This window comes from Sus scrofa, chromosome 12 (assembly GCF_054392235.1).
Source record: "Sus scrofa isolate SSC_HxYL_T2T_F1_AM1 chromosome 12, Sscrofa_HxYL_maternal_Yorkshire_Landrace_v2.0, whole genome shotgun sequence".
In the NCBI taxonomy this organism is placed as follows: Eukaryota; Metazoa; Chordata; class Mammalia; order Artiodactyla; family Suidae; genus Sus; species Sus scrofa.
In genome coordinates, this window is record NC_139394.1 from 60380050 (window position 1) to 60394550 (window position 14501).

Below are 14501 nucleotides of genomic sequence, written 5' to 3' on the forward strand. Positions count from 1 at the left end.
GGAAAGTGACAGTGGTGTTCCGTTTACAGCAATGTTATAGGTTGAATGGTGTGTCCCTCGCATTCATATGCGGAGGGCCTAATCCCCAGTGTCTCAGAATACACTGTATTTGAAAATAGGATCGCTGCCGATGTAACTAGTTAAGATGAGGCCGTACTGGAATAGGAGGGCCTCTAATCCCACATGACTGAGGTCCTTATATAAAGAGGAATTTGGAGGGTGATGAGGACACAATATGCAGATGAAGGTAGAGATCTGGTGCTTCCTCTTTTTGCTTGTTTTTTGTCTTTTTAGGGCTGCACCTGCGGCTTATGGAAGTTCCCAGACTAAGCATCAAATTGGAGCTGCAGCTGCTGGCCTATACCACAGCCACAGGAATGCGGAATCTGAGCTGTGTCTGTGACCTACACCACAGCTCACGGCAGTGCTGGACCCTTAACCCACTGAACGATGCTGAGGATCAAACCTGAATCCTCATAGATACTAGTCGGGTTTGTTACCGCTCAGCCACCCTAGGAACTCCGATCAGGTGCTGCTTCTACAAGCCAAGAAATGCCAGAGACGGCCAGCAAACCACCAGAAGCTGGGAGAGAGGCCCAGAACAGATTTCGCCTCACAGCCCTTAGAAGAAACCAACCCTGCCCTTGACCTCAGACCTCCAGGCTCCAGAACTATGGGACAATGCATTTCTGTGGTTTAGGCCACCCAGGTTGTTATACTTTGTTACAGCAGCCCGAAGAAACAGATACTGATAGTGATATTATTCTTCCTTTTGAAACTGATATAACTTCGGTCAGTGAAGGATCTTAAATATGCAGCATTGGCCAGGAGGGTGCATGTGAGATGGGAACGCCTGAAGGTTGGGCAACATTGTGCTGGATGCCTTTGCAACCTCTTTGGAGCTCACGTGTTTGCTTCTCCTTCTCTCTGCCCCAAGTCGGGTGAAAGTGGAGCAGAAGAGGTGGTGTGAGGTATGAGAGCCTGACAGTGTTAGCACACCTCTATCTCTTCTGCAAATTTAGGGAGGAGAAAAAGGAGCCCGAGAAGGCAGGAGAAGGCACGTCGCTGGGCCCATGTCTCTGACTTTGTATTGCTAAGCGGCTGCTAATACAGCCTCTTCCCCCAGCGTGCCCGTGTTGGGGGTTCTTTGCAGGTGGGGGCAGGGCATCTCCTTGTGTTCCACATTCCCCCCAAATAAGCACGTGCTTCGTGCGGCTTCAGTCACAAGCACAGGCTTTGGCACCAGGACTGGTAATGGAAGATACTGCGCCCCTGGCTTTCCACCCTGAAATCCTCTGCCTCTCCTAAGGTCACTTTGGTCATGGCACTGTTTGGATGACCAAGGCCTGTGAGGTGCTCGAGTAGCTAACTAAGAATTGGTCCAGCTAAGGGACTTGAATAATTGCCTAAAACGTGTTTTTAAAAATATGGGAGTTCCCTGGTGGCTCAGCAGTTTAAGGACCTGGTGTTGCCACCGCTGTGGCTCAGGTCACTGCCATGGCATGGGTTTGATCCCTGGCCTGGGAACTTCCACATGCTGCAGGCTTGCCCCCCAAAATGTGGATTAAAGATATCACTCACCAGTCAGCATGAACTGATAGGCGTTGTCGGAGATGGAGAAGATGTGGGGCGGGGCCTCCTGGCGCTTTTTGCCTCTGTAGGCCGTCACCACCTCGGGGTTGTACACCGGCAGCCACTTGTAGGGGTTGACGGTGACACAGAAGAGGCCCGAGTAGGTCTGTACCATAAAGAAACAAAAGGGCGTAGAATTATTTGCTGGGGATCTCAGTAACGTTCTGTTTTTCCAAACATGAACGACCCGCATGAGCGGAAGGCCACGGGGATGAACTCACGTAGATCATCCAGGCTGCGTAACGCTCTTTGAGGTTGTACAGCACAGCGGGCTCGTGCAGGTGGGTCATCATGGCCATGTCCTCGATCTTGTCAAATTTGGGAGGGTTCATGGGGAAGACTTGGTCGCTGTTCAGAGTTAGCGTCTGGATGTGGAGAGGGAAAACACGGGGTGGGTGGGGGACCTGATGATCAGGACTCCCACGCTACTGGCGTGGTGAAAGTGTCAGCCATTGTGGTGCATCCAATTCTGGTCAAGTTGCATAACCAATTCTGCTCTGGTGCCCCCAGCTCAGCATGGCTTTTTGTTTTGTTTTTGTTTTTGTTTTTGCTTTTGGGGGCCACTCCTGCAGCATATGGAAGTTCCCAGGCTAAGGGTCTAATCAGAGCTGTAGCTACCGGCCTACACCACAGCCACAGCAACGTGGGATTCAAGCTGCGTTTTCGACCCACACCGCAGCTCATGACAACGCCATATCCCCAACCCACTGAGCGAGGCCAGGGATCGAACCCACATCCTCATGGATCCTAGTTGGGTTCATTAACCACTGAGCCACGACGGGAACTCCCAGCACGTCATTCTGTGTGCCAGGCGTGGGTCACAGGTGTGCAAAGCTCTAGAGCCCTTCAGCCTCAGGCTGGCCAGGTAGGACTCGGAACGGCCACGCCCAGAGCAGCTTACCTCTGTTTACCCCATTTTCTGTGTGTGCTGCAGAGAGACTGAGCTGGGATGTTGGAAAGAACTGTGCCAGTGTATTTCATGCATCTCCACCTCCCTACCTCTGCTCACATGGGTTGCTTTGCTGGAATGTCTACATTGAAATTGTCTCGGGACCTTTAAAGCTCTTCTTGGAGTTCCTGTGGTGGCTCAGCAGTAATGAACCTGACTAGTATCCATGAGGACGTGGGTTTGATCCCTGGCCTCACTCAGTGGGTTAAGGGATCTCACATGTCCTTGAGCTGTGGTGTAGGTTGAAGACCCGGCTCGGCCCCCACGTTGCTGTGCTGTAGGCCTGCAGCGGCAGCTCCAGTTGGACCCCTGGCCTGGGAACCTCCACATGCCGTGGTTGTGGCCCTGAAAAGAGAAAAAAAGGGGGGGGCTCCTCTTGGGTGCTCCCACTTCCGCTCGCCCCTGTCTTTTCCAGGCTTCCAGAAGTCTTTGCACCTCTGCTCTAATAGTTAAAACATTTGGACTTGGATCCAAACAACATTTTGAGACTGTTAGCTCCTTTCCCCCTCTCTGTTTTCCCCTCCATCCAAGCTGGCTCTCCATTACTCTGGAGAGGAAGGAAATAGGGCAGTAAAGGGAAGGAGCCTGTAAGCCTTTCTCGCCTCTGTTTTCCAGAAGTCTAAGTCCTTAGAGGAGCTTCGAGGGTTTTACCAAAACGATAAAAGGGAGGGGATTTCTTAGAGACCAATTCTCTTGAGGAAATGCCACCCTTCCGCCCCAGGGCCCTCCCCGCAGAGAGAGAGACACCCGAAGTAGCACATGGGGGACGGAAAGCCTCAGGAACTGGGACTTATTTCTTAGCAGATCCTTCAGGGGGTCTGTGTGGTATTATTGAAAATGTAGCCCAACTCTGGGGAGGGGACCTCAATAATAACGCAGGAAAAATGTCTTTCCGACCCTGTGAAAAGAGGCTGAAATCAGAGCTTAAGTTCAATAATAATAACAACAGTAGTAACAACAATAATAGGGAGTTCCCTGGTGGTTAGGATTCGGCGCTTTCACCACTGTGACCTGGATTCAGTCCCTGGTCTGGGAACTGAAGGCCCACATCAAGCTGTTGCGCGCCACAGCAAAAAAAACACCAAAAAACAAAAAGAAAAATCGGTAGAGATGAGTCAGCAATTAGTAAAAATATTAAAAAATCTATCTTGTATGCTTGAGTTTGTGAACTGCGATTCATATCTGCCATGTACTCTTTTTTTTGTGTGTGTGTGTTTCTAGGGCTGCACTTGCGGCATATGGAGGTTCCCAGGCTAAGGTTGAATCGGAGCTGTAGCCGCCGGCCTGCACCTGAGCCACAGCAACGCAGGATCCGAGCTGCATCTATGGCCTACACCACAGCTCACAGCAACGCCGGATCCTTAACTCACTTAGCGAGGCCAGGGATCGAACCTGAATCCTCATTGATGCTAGTTGGGTTCGTTAACCGCTGAGCCACGACTGGAACTCCTGCCGTATACTCTTTTTTTTTTTTTTATTTTATTTTATGGGGAACCATAGAATCAACTGGAACATGAGGTTCAAATGGCAATAAATAATCATCTATCAATTATCACCTTAAATGTCAATGGACTGAATGCCCCAATCAAAAGACACAGAGTGGCTGAGTGGATAAAAAGGCAAAAACCTTCAATATGCTGCCTACAAGAAACTCACCTTAGGACAAAAGATACATATAGATTGAAAGTGAAAGGGTGGGGAAAAATATTTCACGCCAACAGACAAGACAGAAAAGCAGAAGTCGCAACACTCATATCAGACAAAATAGACTTTAAAACAAAAGACATAAAGAAAGACAAAGAAGGACACTATTTAATGATTAAGGGATACTGCCGTATACTCTTGATTTACATGCTGGATTGTAAACTTTGGGGAAACAGGCACTGAGATTTGCTCCTATTTGCAAAGTGATGGACACTGTTCTGGACATGGTGGGTGTCCAGGAAGCACTGAACTGAATAGTAATTGCTCTGTAATTCTGGGCATCACACTAGCCATTGCCTCTGGAGCGTCCTATGTAAGTCAGTCTGCGGCCCGGCAAGTTCTATTTGGTATATTCACCCATCTAGCAGGAATCAGCGTCACTCTCTCCTTAGGGGAGAGGGAGTTCAACCCCTTCCACCACCATCTTCCCCTTTCTCTAAAGCAAACATCACAAAAACAAAGCCCAAGCCCTCGGAGAAGGAGACGGGAGCAGGGGTGTGGACCACGGCAGCTTTCACCCGCTGCGTCACTACAGAGCAGAGCAGAGTCTTGTTCTGCCTTCAGGTTCCCACGGAGCAGCATCCACTTTGTAACACTCCAAAGGAAAGTGAGGATGCCCAAGCTGGCAGGGGCATCTGAGCTCAACACTTACCCGGTCATCGAGGGTCTTGACTGTGACCTTGTCGTTCTCCCTGCTCTGGATCATACCCTTCACATACAGTTCCTTATCGTCCACCGCAAAGCAGGCTTTCTTGGAATCGAATGGGCGGTTCTGAGCCTCGATTCTCTCCTTCTCTGATTTCCGCAGGTAGGGAGCTGCCTCTCCAAAGACGGCCATCTCTGCGTCAGAGCTCATGGCTGCAGGGGCTGGGGAGACGGGGGGCTGCTCAGTCTGAAGCCTGGGGAGCGCTCCCGAATCTGGCAGGCCCTGCTCTCTTACTTCCATTCGGACAAGGGGCTGGATTCAGAAGCTCCTGGGATTAACCTAGGTCTTGAGGACTCTAGGACCAGTTCTAGGGGTCTGGCGTGGGCAAGCGGGGATGAGCTAAAGGGAAAATTTTACTCTAAGAAAAACGTTTGAGGGGTCTCTTGAGTGTTGACTTGGAAACATCTTAGTCCAGCTCCAGGTATGGAAGCCAGAAGCTGTGAGAGGAAAGCCAAGCTGAGCCCAATTAAGGAGGCCTCGGAAAAGACTTCTTTGATTACACGTCATGTTTGAGCCCCATGGTCTATGTCACTCCCAAATCTTAAATGTGTCTTGGGAGTTCCCATCATGGCTCAGTGGTTGACAAATCCGACTAGGAACCATGAGGTTGTGGGTTCGATCCCTGGCCTCGCTCCGTGGGTTAAGGATCCGGTGTTGCTGTGAGCTGCGGTGTAGGTTGCAGACGTGGCTCGGATCCCACATTGCTGTGGCTCTGCCATAGGCCGGTGGCTACAGCTCCAATTCGACCCCTAGCCTCGGACCCTCCATATATGCAGCAGGTGCAGCCCCAGAACAGACAAAAAGACAGAAAAACAAACAAAAAAAATCTTAAAGCTGTCTGAAAAGAAGTATTGGAATGTTGATAATTCTTAGCAGAAACTTCAGGCAGTCCAGTGAAAAGTGATGACTTGAGTTACAGGTAGCAAGGTGATGGGAGGTGTGATGGTTTAGGGCAGTGGTTCCAAACTTGAACATGCCCCAGAATGAACTGCAGAGATTGTCAAAACACACATGTCTGGGCCCTAACTGCAGAGTTTCTGAATCTGTCGGTGTGGGATGGAGCGTGAGAATATACATTTCTAGCACGTTCCTGGAGATGCTGATGGGGCTGGTCCAGGGACCACACCCTGAGAACGGCTGGGTGTAGGGCCTGCCTGCTCCAAGTGCGGTCCTTGAACAGGTTGCATCAGGAGCTTGTTAGACATTCAGAATCTCAGACCCACCCAGATTACAAAAGCAGCATCTGTATTGTAACAAGCTCTCCAGGTGATTTCTGGGCATATGATAAAATTGACAAGTACTGGGCTGAACGCAGAGGTCTCTGAACTTCAGTTACTGGCAGCATCAGGGGGTGACAAAGAGTGTCTAATTAGATTAACGCCTGCCTAAGAACTCGCTGCCAAATGTGTCTGTTGGATGTGGTGTTTATGTGTCTGTCTGCCTCTCTTTCTCTCTCCCACTCCCTTCTAAACCCTCCCCTTTTGTTGATTCTGCTTTTTTAAAATGTTTTTTCCTGCTTAGAAGCTAGACAGTCTGGCTTCAGTCCCAGCACTGAACTTGGTCAAACCGCTGACTCCCCCGAAAATGAAGAGGCCAGCCTAGCGCATGTCCAGGGCCCCTGCCGGCAGGTGTGTGGCTTTCTGGTTCCTTTTCCTCATCTGCATGTGTTCCTTCTGCTCCCTCTGGACCCCCCCACCCCCCACCTGACCCTCTACTTCTTCTCCTCACATCTCCTCACTTCTCTCCCCCTTTTCATTTCTCTCCTTTTGCTTTTCCACTTACTTTCCTGTAACCGCCCATAAAAATGGGGTTTAGTTATAACACGTACCCCTCTATCTCCCTTAAGAAATAGTTCATTTTTTGGTATAAAGCCTTTTATGTCTCCTATTAAAAGTGGGAAAATTAAACATTTTACCATTGTCTCTTGGAAGATCTCCCACCTCCCCCTTCTTTTTTGTCTTATTTATTTATTTAAAAAAAATTTTTTTTAGGGCTGCACCCGTGGCATATGGAGGTTCCCAGGCTAGGGATACACTTGGAGATGTAGCCACTGGCCTACACCACAGCCACAGCAATGCATGTTCTGAGCCCCATCTGTGACCTACGCCACAGCTCATGGCAACGCCAGATCCCTAACCCACTGATCAAGGACAGGAATCAAACCCGCAACCTCATGATTCCTAGTCAGATTTGTTTCCGCTGTGCCACGACAGGACCTCCCCACCTCCCCCTTCTTATACTTTATGAAAACCTCACTGGTCACTAACTGTTGTTTCCATTTCCCTCCTTGTGATTCTGGGGGTATCTAGTTCTACAGAAAGAGGAGCCTCTGCTTCCCTCTGGACCTTATTCAGATCAACTTGCATTTGGATTTTACGTTGGCTCTGCTCTGTAGCCATCTGTGTGCTTGTGGTTAACTTTTCATAGTAAGAGACTAGAACTCAGTTTAGCACCCACAGAGAAGGCCCCTGGCCTATGGCCATCAGGCTGGTTTAAATTTTCTCAGTTACTGCCTGGTGGGGCGGAAGAATTCACCCATCTTGCTCTCCTCTTCTCGCAAGAGAGTCCCTCCTGTTGTGGCTTAAGTGGGTTTGACTGCAGCAGTGGTTCTCAAACTCTGTTCTCTCAGAACCCCTTCACCTTCTCAAAAATGATCGAGAACCCAATGAGTTTGGTTTACGTAGGTTGTATCTACCAATATTTACAATCTTGGAAGTCAAAGTTGAGAAAATTTAATTCATTTCAAATTACTACCAAATCCATGGCGTGTTAACATAACATATTGTTATAAAAATGACCGTATTTTCCAAAACAAAACAAAACAAAATCCTGTGATATCATTGTTTTTCATTTTTGCAGCTCACTTTAATGTCTGCTGAATAGAAGACAGCTGGATTTTCATGCCTGCTTCTGTATTCAGTATACATATATATATACACAGAATATATATGTAGTCGTTGTTAAAGTAGAAAAAATCTTGTGCAGTTATGAAATTTGGAAGAGGAAAGAATATTTATTGCAATTGCCTTTTCAAATAATTGTGGATATTCCTTTTAGAAACTATAACACAACTTGACATGTAACTTCTGCGGTAGTTTCTTAAAGGCTAGTTGCAGTGTGGAATCTGAAACCACATCAGCGAACATTTCATACCTGTTACATTAAAGTTGGTCCCTCTGGAACTTTGAATGAAACTTTTACCCATGTATGAACATCATTAATCTATCATTTGGAAAATATTGTTCACTGGATTACACAGAACCTGCAAATATTGACGTTTCATTATGCTGTATAACTCCCATCATGGCTCAGCAGTTAACAAACCCGACTAGGATCCATGACGATGCAGGTTCGATCCCTGGCCTCACTCCGTGGGTTAAAGGTCTGGCATTGCCGTGAGCTGTAGTGTAGGCTGCAGACACCATTCAGATCCTGAGTTGCTGTGGCTGCGGCGTAGGCCAGCGGCTACAGTTCCAATTCGACCCCTAGCCTGGGAACTTCTACATGCCGAGGGTGAGGCCCTAAAAAGACAAAAACAAAACAAAACAAACCCCCCCCAGTCATTAATATCAGCACCGATCTCATTAGAAAACTCAAGTATTATAAGTTGTCAAGCTAATGGTGGCAGATAAAAGTCTTCCAAAATTTTAATTTTTGCTTGAAACTTCATCTATAGTATTTGTAACAAACACTGTCCGTTGTTTTCCTTGAAATAATAAGGACACTTAATTGCCTTTCTTTTTTTTTTTTTTTTTTTTGCTTTTTAGGGTGGCACCTGTGGCATATAGAAGTTCCCAGGCTAGGGGTTGAACTGGAGCTACAGCTGCCAGCCTACACCACAGCCATAGCAATGCGGGACCCGAGCCTTGTCTGCAACGTACACCACAGCTCACTGCAACATCGGATCCTTAACCCACTGAGCGAGACCAGGGATTGAACCTGTGTCCTCATGGATACCAAGTGGATTCGTATCCACTGCACCACAATGGGAACTCCTACTTCATTGCTTTTTAAGAAAATGTCTGCCAAATATCCAAGTCTGAGAAATCATGATACGTTCACTGGTTATTCTTTCAAGTAAAAATGGTTCTTCATGAATCAAGATGCTGGTTCATCTTGAAACTCAGACAACTGCACATGTGTTTTTCCTCAGCACAACCGTCAAGTCCAGTGCACAGCAGGAGGGCTTTACATGGACTTCCTTCCATTGCGCAGAATATTACAAAGATGTAAATACAATTGAGATGTAATAAATAACAATTTCCACCGCTGCAAATTTTAAGTCATTTTTAAGTGAAGCTGGCTTTTTATTTTTAATTTTTTTTTTCTTTCTACATCCCCATCTGTGGCATCTGAAAGTTCCCAGGCTAGGGGCTGAATCAGAGCTACAGCTGCCGGCCTACACCTCAGCCACAGCAGTGCCAGATATGAGCCGCGTCTGTGACCTACACCACAGCTTACGGCAAGGCCAGATCCTTGACCCATTGAGCGAGGCTAGGGATCGAACCTGCAATCTCATGGTTCCTAGTCGGGTTCGTTTCTACTCTGCTACAGTGGGAACTCAGCATTTTTGACCTATGCCACAGCTTGGGGCAACGCCAGATCATGTTGTAACCCACTGATCAAGACCAGGGATCAAACCTGCATCCCCATGGACGCAATGTCAAGTTCTTGACTCTCTGAACCACAATGATAACTCCCTTTCTTTTCTTTTCTTTTTCTTTTTATGGCCACACCTGCAGCGTATGAAAGTTCCTGGGCTAGGAGTTGAATTGGAATTGCATCTGCAACCTACACCACAGCCACAGCAACCCTGCATCCTTAACCCACTGAGAGAGGCCAGGGATCGAACCCGAATCCTCATGGACAATATGTCGAGTTCTTGACCCACCGAGCCACCATGGGAACTCCTGAAGCTAGCTTTTTAAATTAAAAAAATTGTCAGTATATGGCAATGAAAAATACTATGACCACAAGTACAGCTTGGTGCCATGTCTTGACTTGTAATAAAGCACCAGAAGTTTTATCCATCCTTGCTTTTGCATCATTAGGTCAACAGAGTGAAAAAGGTATTATTCAGAATTGTTTGACCTCATGAACCTCCTGAAAAGTTTTTGGGGATCTCCAAGGAACAATCGGCCACATTTTGAGGCGCACCCATTTCAGAATGGTAGCATGAGAGGATCTTGTTGGGCTACAGGTTTAAGACCTTACATTATTTAGCTTGACTTAGTGGTAAGCATGGTACCCAAAGCACCATCAAAATCAAATGCAATAGAATCTCTGTGGTTGGGACTGAGGATTCTGAATTTAAGGATCTGAATTGTGGGAAACTTAATGCATGAACACTATTTTGCTTTTCTTTTTTTTCTTTTTTTTTTTGGCTTTTGTTGTTGTTGTTGTTGTTGCTATTTCTTGGGCCGCTCCCGCGGCATATGGAGGTCCCCAGGCTAGGGGTTGAATCGGAGCTGTAGCCACCGGCCTACGCCAGAGCCACAGCAATGCGGGATCCGAGCCGCGTCTGCAACCTACACCACAGCTCACAGCAACGCGGGATCGTTAACCCACTGAGCAAGGGCAGGGACCGAACCCGCCACCTCATGGTTCCTAGTCAGATTCGTTAACCACTGCGCCACGACGGGAACTCCCTATTTTGCTTTTCTAAAGCCAGTCTCTCCAAAACCATGGCATGGCTACTGCTCCTACACAAAACGATTTTAGGCAAATATTTCTTAGTTTTAATTAACAGATGCTTATTTTAAAGTCTGTTGCCTTATTTTATAACAATCTAAGATGCCATAAATCATCAAATAAATTATTTTGTAAATAGCTAATTATAATACTCCTCTTATTGATTATAAGATGCCTCCCAAGTTTAGAGACACTATTTTGTGGAAAATGTGAAGAAAATTAGAACTGATAAAACAGGGTAAAATGTGCTATGCATTTAGAGACTGTGAAATATCTGTTTATTTTAGTGATAGAAAGCAGTATTTCCCAAATATGGTGTGCATAGGAATCCAACTGGGAGTCTTGTTGAAATGCATATATATGTTTTTAAATTTTGTTGGAGTGTAATTGACTTACAATGTTGTATCAGTTTCTGAGTCAGCAGATCTGGAGTGGAGTTTGAGGTTTTGAATATCTAAATGTCTCAGCTGACGCTGATGTCGATGGCCCCTACTTTCATAACCAGCAGATAGGGTAACTTTGAAAAACAAATCTAAGAAAAAAAGTGAATCGAGGTAAATAAAAATAGTAAGTGAATTAATAGAACTGGTGTTCAGTGGACATCACAAAACTTGTGGTGGTAGTAAACGAATGAAGCCTGGAACTGGGCAAAGACCACAGTAGCTCATGGTCAAGCTATATCTTTAGGCCTCTTAAAAGGCAAGACTGTCCACCTGAGATTCAAGTCACTACCAGTTTTGAAGGAGAGATTTTTCTCCTTTCACGCACAGCTCTAACCAGGGCTCAGAACCCAGTCAAATTAGTCATCTCAGAAATACTCTTGCACAAGTGTTGTTCGGCCTCCTCGAATGCTTTAAGGGATGGCATGTTTCGATTTTGGGGAATTTGGGGAAACCATTGGCAGGTTTTGCAGGCCAAGGATTCTTCTCGCTTTAAGCCAACATCTGGCTTTCTGTGACTTCAGGATCCTCACTCTGGCTCTTGGTAACAACTGAAGGAGTTCAAACCTTCTTCCCACAAGACAGCTCTTCCCTCACTTGATGGCTGCCCTGAGTTCTCCTTGGCTTTGTCTCTTCCAGGCTAGGTAGCCCCGGTGCCATCTTCCTCTGCCTCTTCTGCGACATGCGTCTGAATCTCCTTTACCATTGAGAAGAACTCACTCCTGTTAATCTCCTAAAGTGTGACATCCAAGCCACATGTTGTCCTCTCTCAGCTTGTGCCCTCACCTCTCTTGACCTAGGTGTCAGGCCTGAGGTGGTGACTGCCTTCTGGCAGCCCTGTCACACCGCTGACTCACCACTCACTGTCAAGCAAAGCCCCTCGATCCTCTGCGTGCGTGCGGTTGCTAAGCCAGATCTTGTCCCCATGTTTATGCAGCCGTGCTCTGGGACCCAGGTTAAAACCATTTATTCTTGGCTGATAAACCTTGCCTGGTTAGGTCTGATCCAACTCTCTAGGCATGACTCAGGCCGTCCCTAGGGAATCTGTCCCCAGAAAGTCTCATAATTAGCCTCTTCTCTGTTTTCGGAGCTTGACCTGTTTCCAACCCTCCACAGCTGTGTCCCTTCCACCACCAGCTCTGCTCCAGTCTTTAGGGGTCAGGCAGTGGAGACAGCCACCTCAGTCAACCTAACAGCTGTCACCACCTTCTGAGAGCTCCCTGCCCCCTCTTTCTGCTGTCACTGCACCATGACGTTGCTCTCAACTTTCGTTCCTCTTCAGGGAATTTCTCAGCTCCTGGATCTTGTCAGCAATGGTGTGGTCATGACTTAAGTACACTTTGGTTTCCTTGGCCCTAATTCATCTTGAATTACCTCCCATAAACACAGGTTTTGAGGGGGAAGTGTTTTTATGACTCCACCGGACATAGGTTTGGCATGGTCTCTTTCTCGGTAATACTTGTGAGAAAAGGCAGAGATGAGTGTGTTCAAGGGTGCAGACTCTGCTCCAAGAACAGCAGAGTTAACCCTTGTGAAGCCTGAATCTTGATCCTATGAGCATCATGTTCTGGGCTAACTAAGTGTCTTGACCTGGAGCTTGCATGTCAAAGTTCTGCAGTGTATTTCATACCTATTAGTGTGACGAGCAAGTTTGGGAAGCCATCCTTCCTAAGGTAAAACCTGCATATTTGGTAATCTGTCGTTAGAGAAACTTAAGTAACTGACTTGAATTTCATCAATTTGAGCTTCTTATCAGGGTGGCAGGAATAAGAATGGGTAAAACAGGAGTTCCCGTCGTGGCGCAGTGGTTAACGAATCCGACTAGGAACCATGAGGTTGCGGGTTCGGTCCCTGCCCTTGCTCAGTGGGTTAACGATCCGGCATTGCCGTGAGCTGTGGTGTAGGTTGCAGACTCGGCTCGGATCCAGCGTTGCCGTGGCTCTGGTGTAGGCCGGTGGCTACAGCTCCGATTCAACCCCTAGCCTGGGAACCTCCATATGCCGCGGGAGCGGCCCAAGAAATAGCAACAACAACAACAACAACAACAAAACAACAACAAAAAAGACAAAAGACCAAAAAAAAAAAAAAAAAAAAAAAAAAAGAATGGGTAAAACAACATTTGCTAATTTCACTTATTATGTCCGCAATCAAGATGAAAGTTACTCTTACCTTCTTGGTTCCCAAAGTGACCGTTAGTGTCCTTCAGGAATGAAGCGTCTTCTCAGCAGTAATTCCGGAAATCAAAAATCAAACAAAAACAAAGAGCAAATGAACCACAAAGAGTTTAAATAAGTCTAGAAATTGTGACAACCTGTGTTCAGCTACATTTAAATAGGGACACAGTGGATGGTGTGGGATGGAAATAGATTTTCTTTTTTCCCCTTTGGTTAAATATTATTCTTTAAATAATTGGTTAGTTACAAAATTTGAGTATCTTCTGGTCTGCAGAGTACTGTGTCAGCCCCTTAAGGGGGTATAGAAAATGATAAAGACAGTCTCTGCCCCAAAGGAATGCAAAATTTTGTAAGGTTTAAGAGATGTGCTTGAATAAATCCTTGAACAAGGAAGACTAACACAAATTCTGTAAAAGTCTAAATGGAGTGTAATGAGGGCTTAGATGATGCTTCCGGCTGAGAGTGGGGCCTGGGAGGGGTCAGGGAAGAAAAGAAGGAGGTGGGGGAAGGATCGGGTTGTAAGCTAGATGCTTAGACCAGTAGTTGACTTCTTTGGCAGTGGGAGTTACAGGCAAGGCTTCTTTAAGAGGTCTAGAAGGATTCTGCCTTAAATAGCCTGTATTCTCTTGGAGAAGATGACGGTAGGCCAGTTGATAACTCATCTGGGACCAGGGGATCTCATTCCAGAAGTTTATAACCTACATGAAGATCTCAAGATACCATAAGAGTCCAAATAATTTTCAATGTCAAATTTAATTTACACAAACTTCCCATTTGCCATATGGTATTTTTTTAGGGAGCCAGGGGAACACATTGTGAAATACCATTTAGACAGGAAGAGACATTTCAACACTTTGTGTTCTACTTTATTACCTCCTTTCGTCTCCCTTTTATGAGTCTCCAATCGTCTTCAGCCACATCCTAAAATTTCTATGCATTTCTCAGGGAAAAAAAAATCAAATGCTTAAGAATCATGTTCTGAATCCTTAGTTTAAAAGAAGTCAGCCTTGGAGGCAGAACTCAGTTTTCTAATGCCAGTTCTGTAAAGCAGCTATTGTGATTTCTTTGGGTTGTGGTTTCCTTCCGTGAAAGGAGACAGACTCCTCTTAGCTCTGGGAGTGTATGACAGAAGGCATTCTGCTGGAGACGATGGCCCCACATCAAAGCATCACAAGGCTCCTGAAGCTTGAATCCCTCTGGGGGTT

General features: G+C 46.5%; 1 protein-coding gene across 1 annotated transcript in view; it reads right to left on the reverse strand.

Moving 5' to 3' along the window:
• The window catches only part of MYH13 (myosin heavy chain 13), a 64975-nt gene extending 51122 nt beyond the window's left edge, over positions 1 to 13853 (reverse strand). Inside the window, exons 1-4 of the mRNA XM_021066284.2 lie at positions 13292 to 13853; positions 4938 to 5152; positions 1854 to 1997; positions 1582 to 1738 (exon numbers count right to left, since the gene is read on the reverse strand). Coding sequence (XP_020921943.2) covers positions 1582 to 1738; positions 1854 to 1997; positions 4938 to 5141 — 505 coding nt within the window. The 5' untranslated portion in view covers positions 5142 to 5152; positions 13292 to 13853. The remainder of the gene's footprint in view (positions 1 to 1581; positions 1739 to 1853; positions 1998 to 4937; positions 5153 to 13291) is intronic.
• Positions 13854 to 14501: the final 648 nt, after the last annotated feature.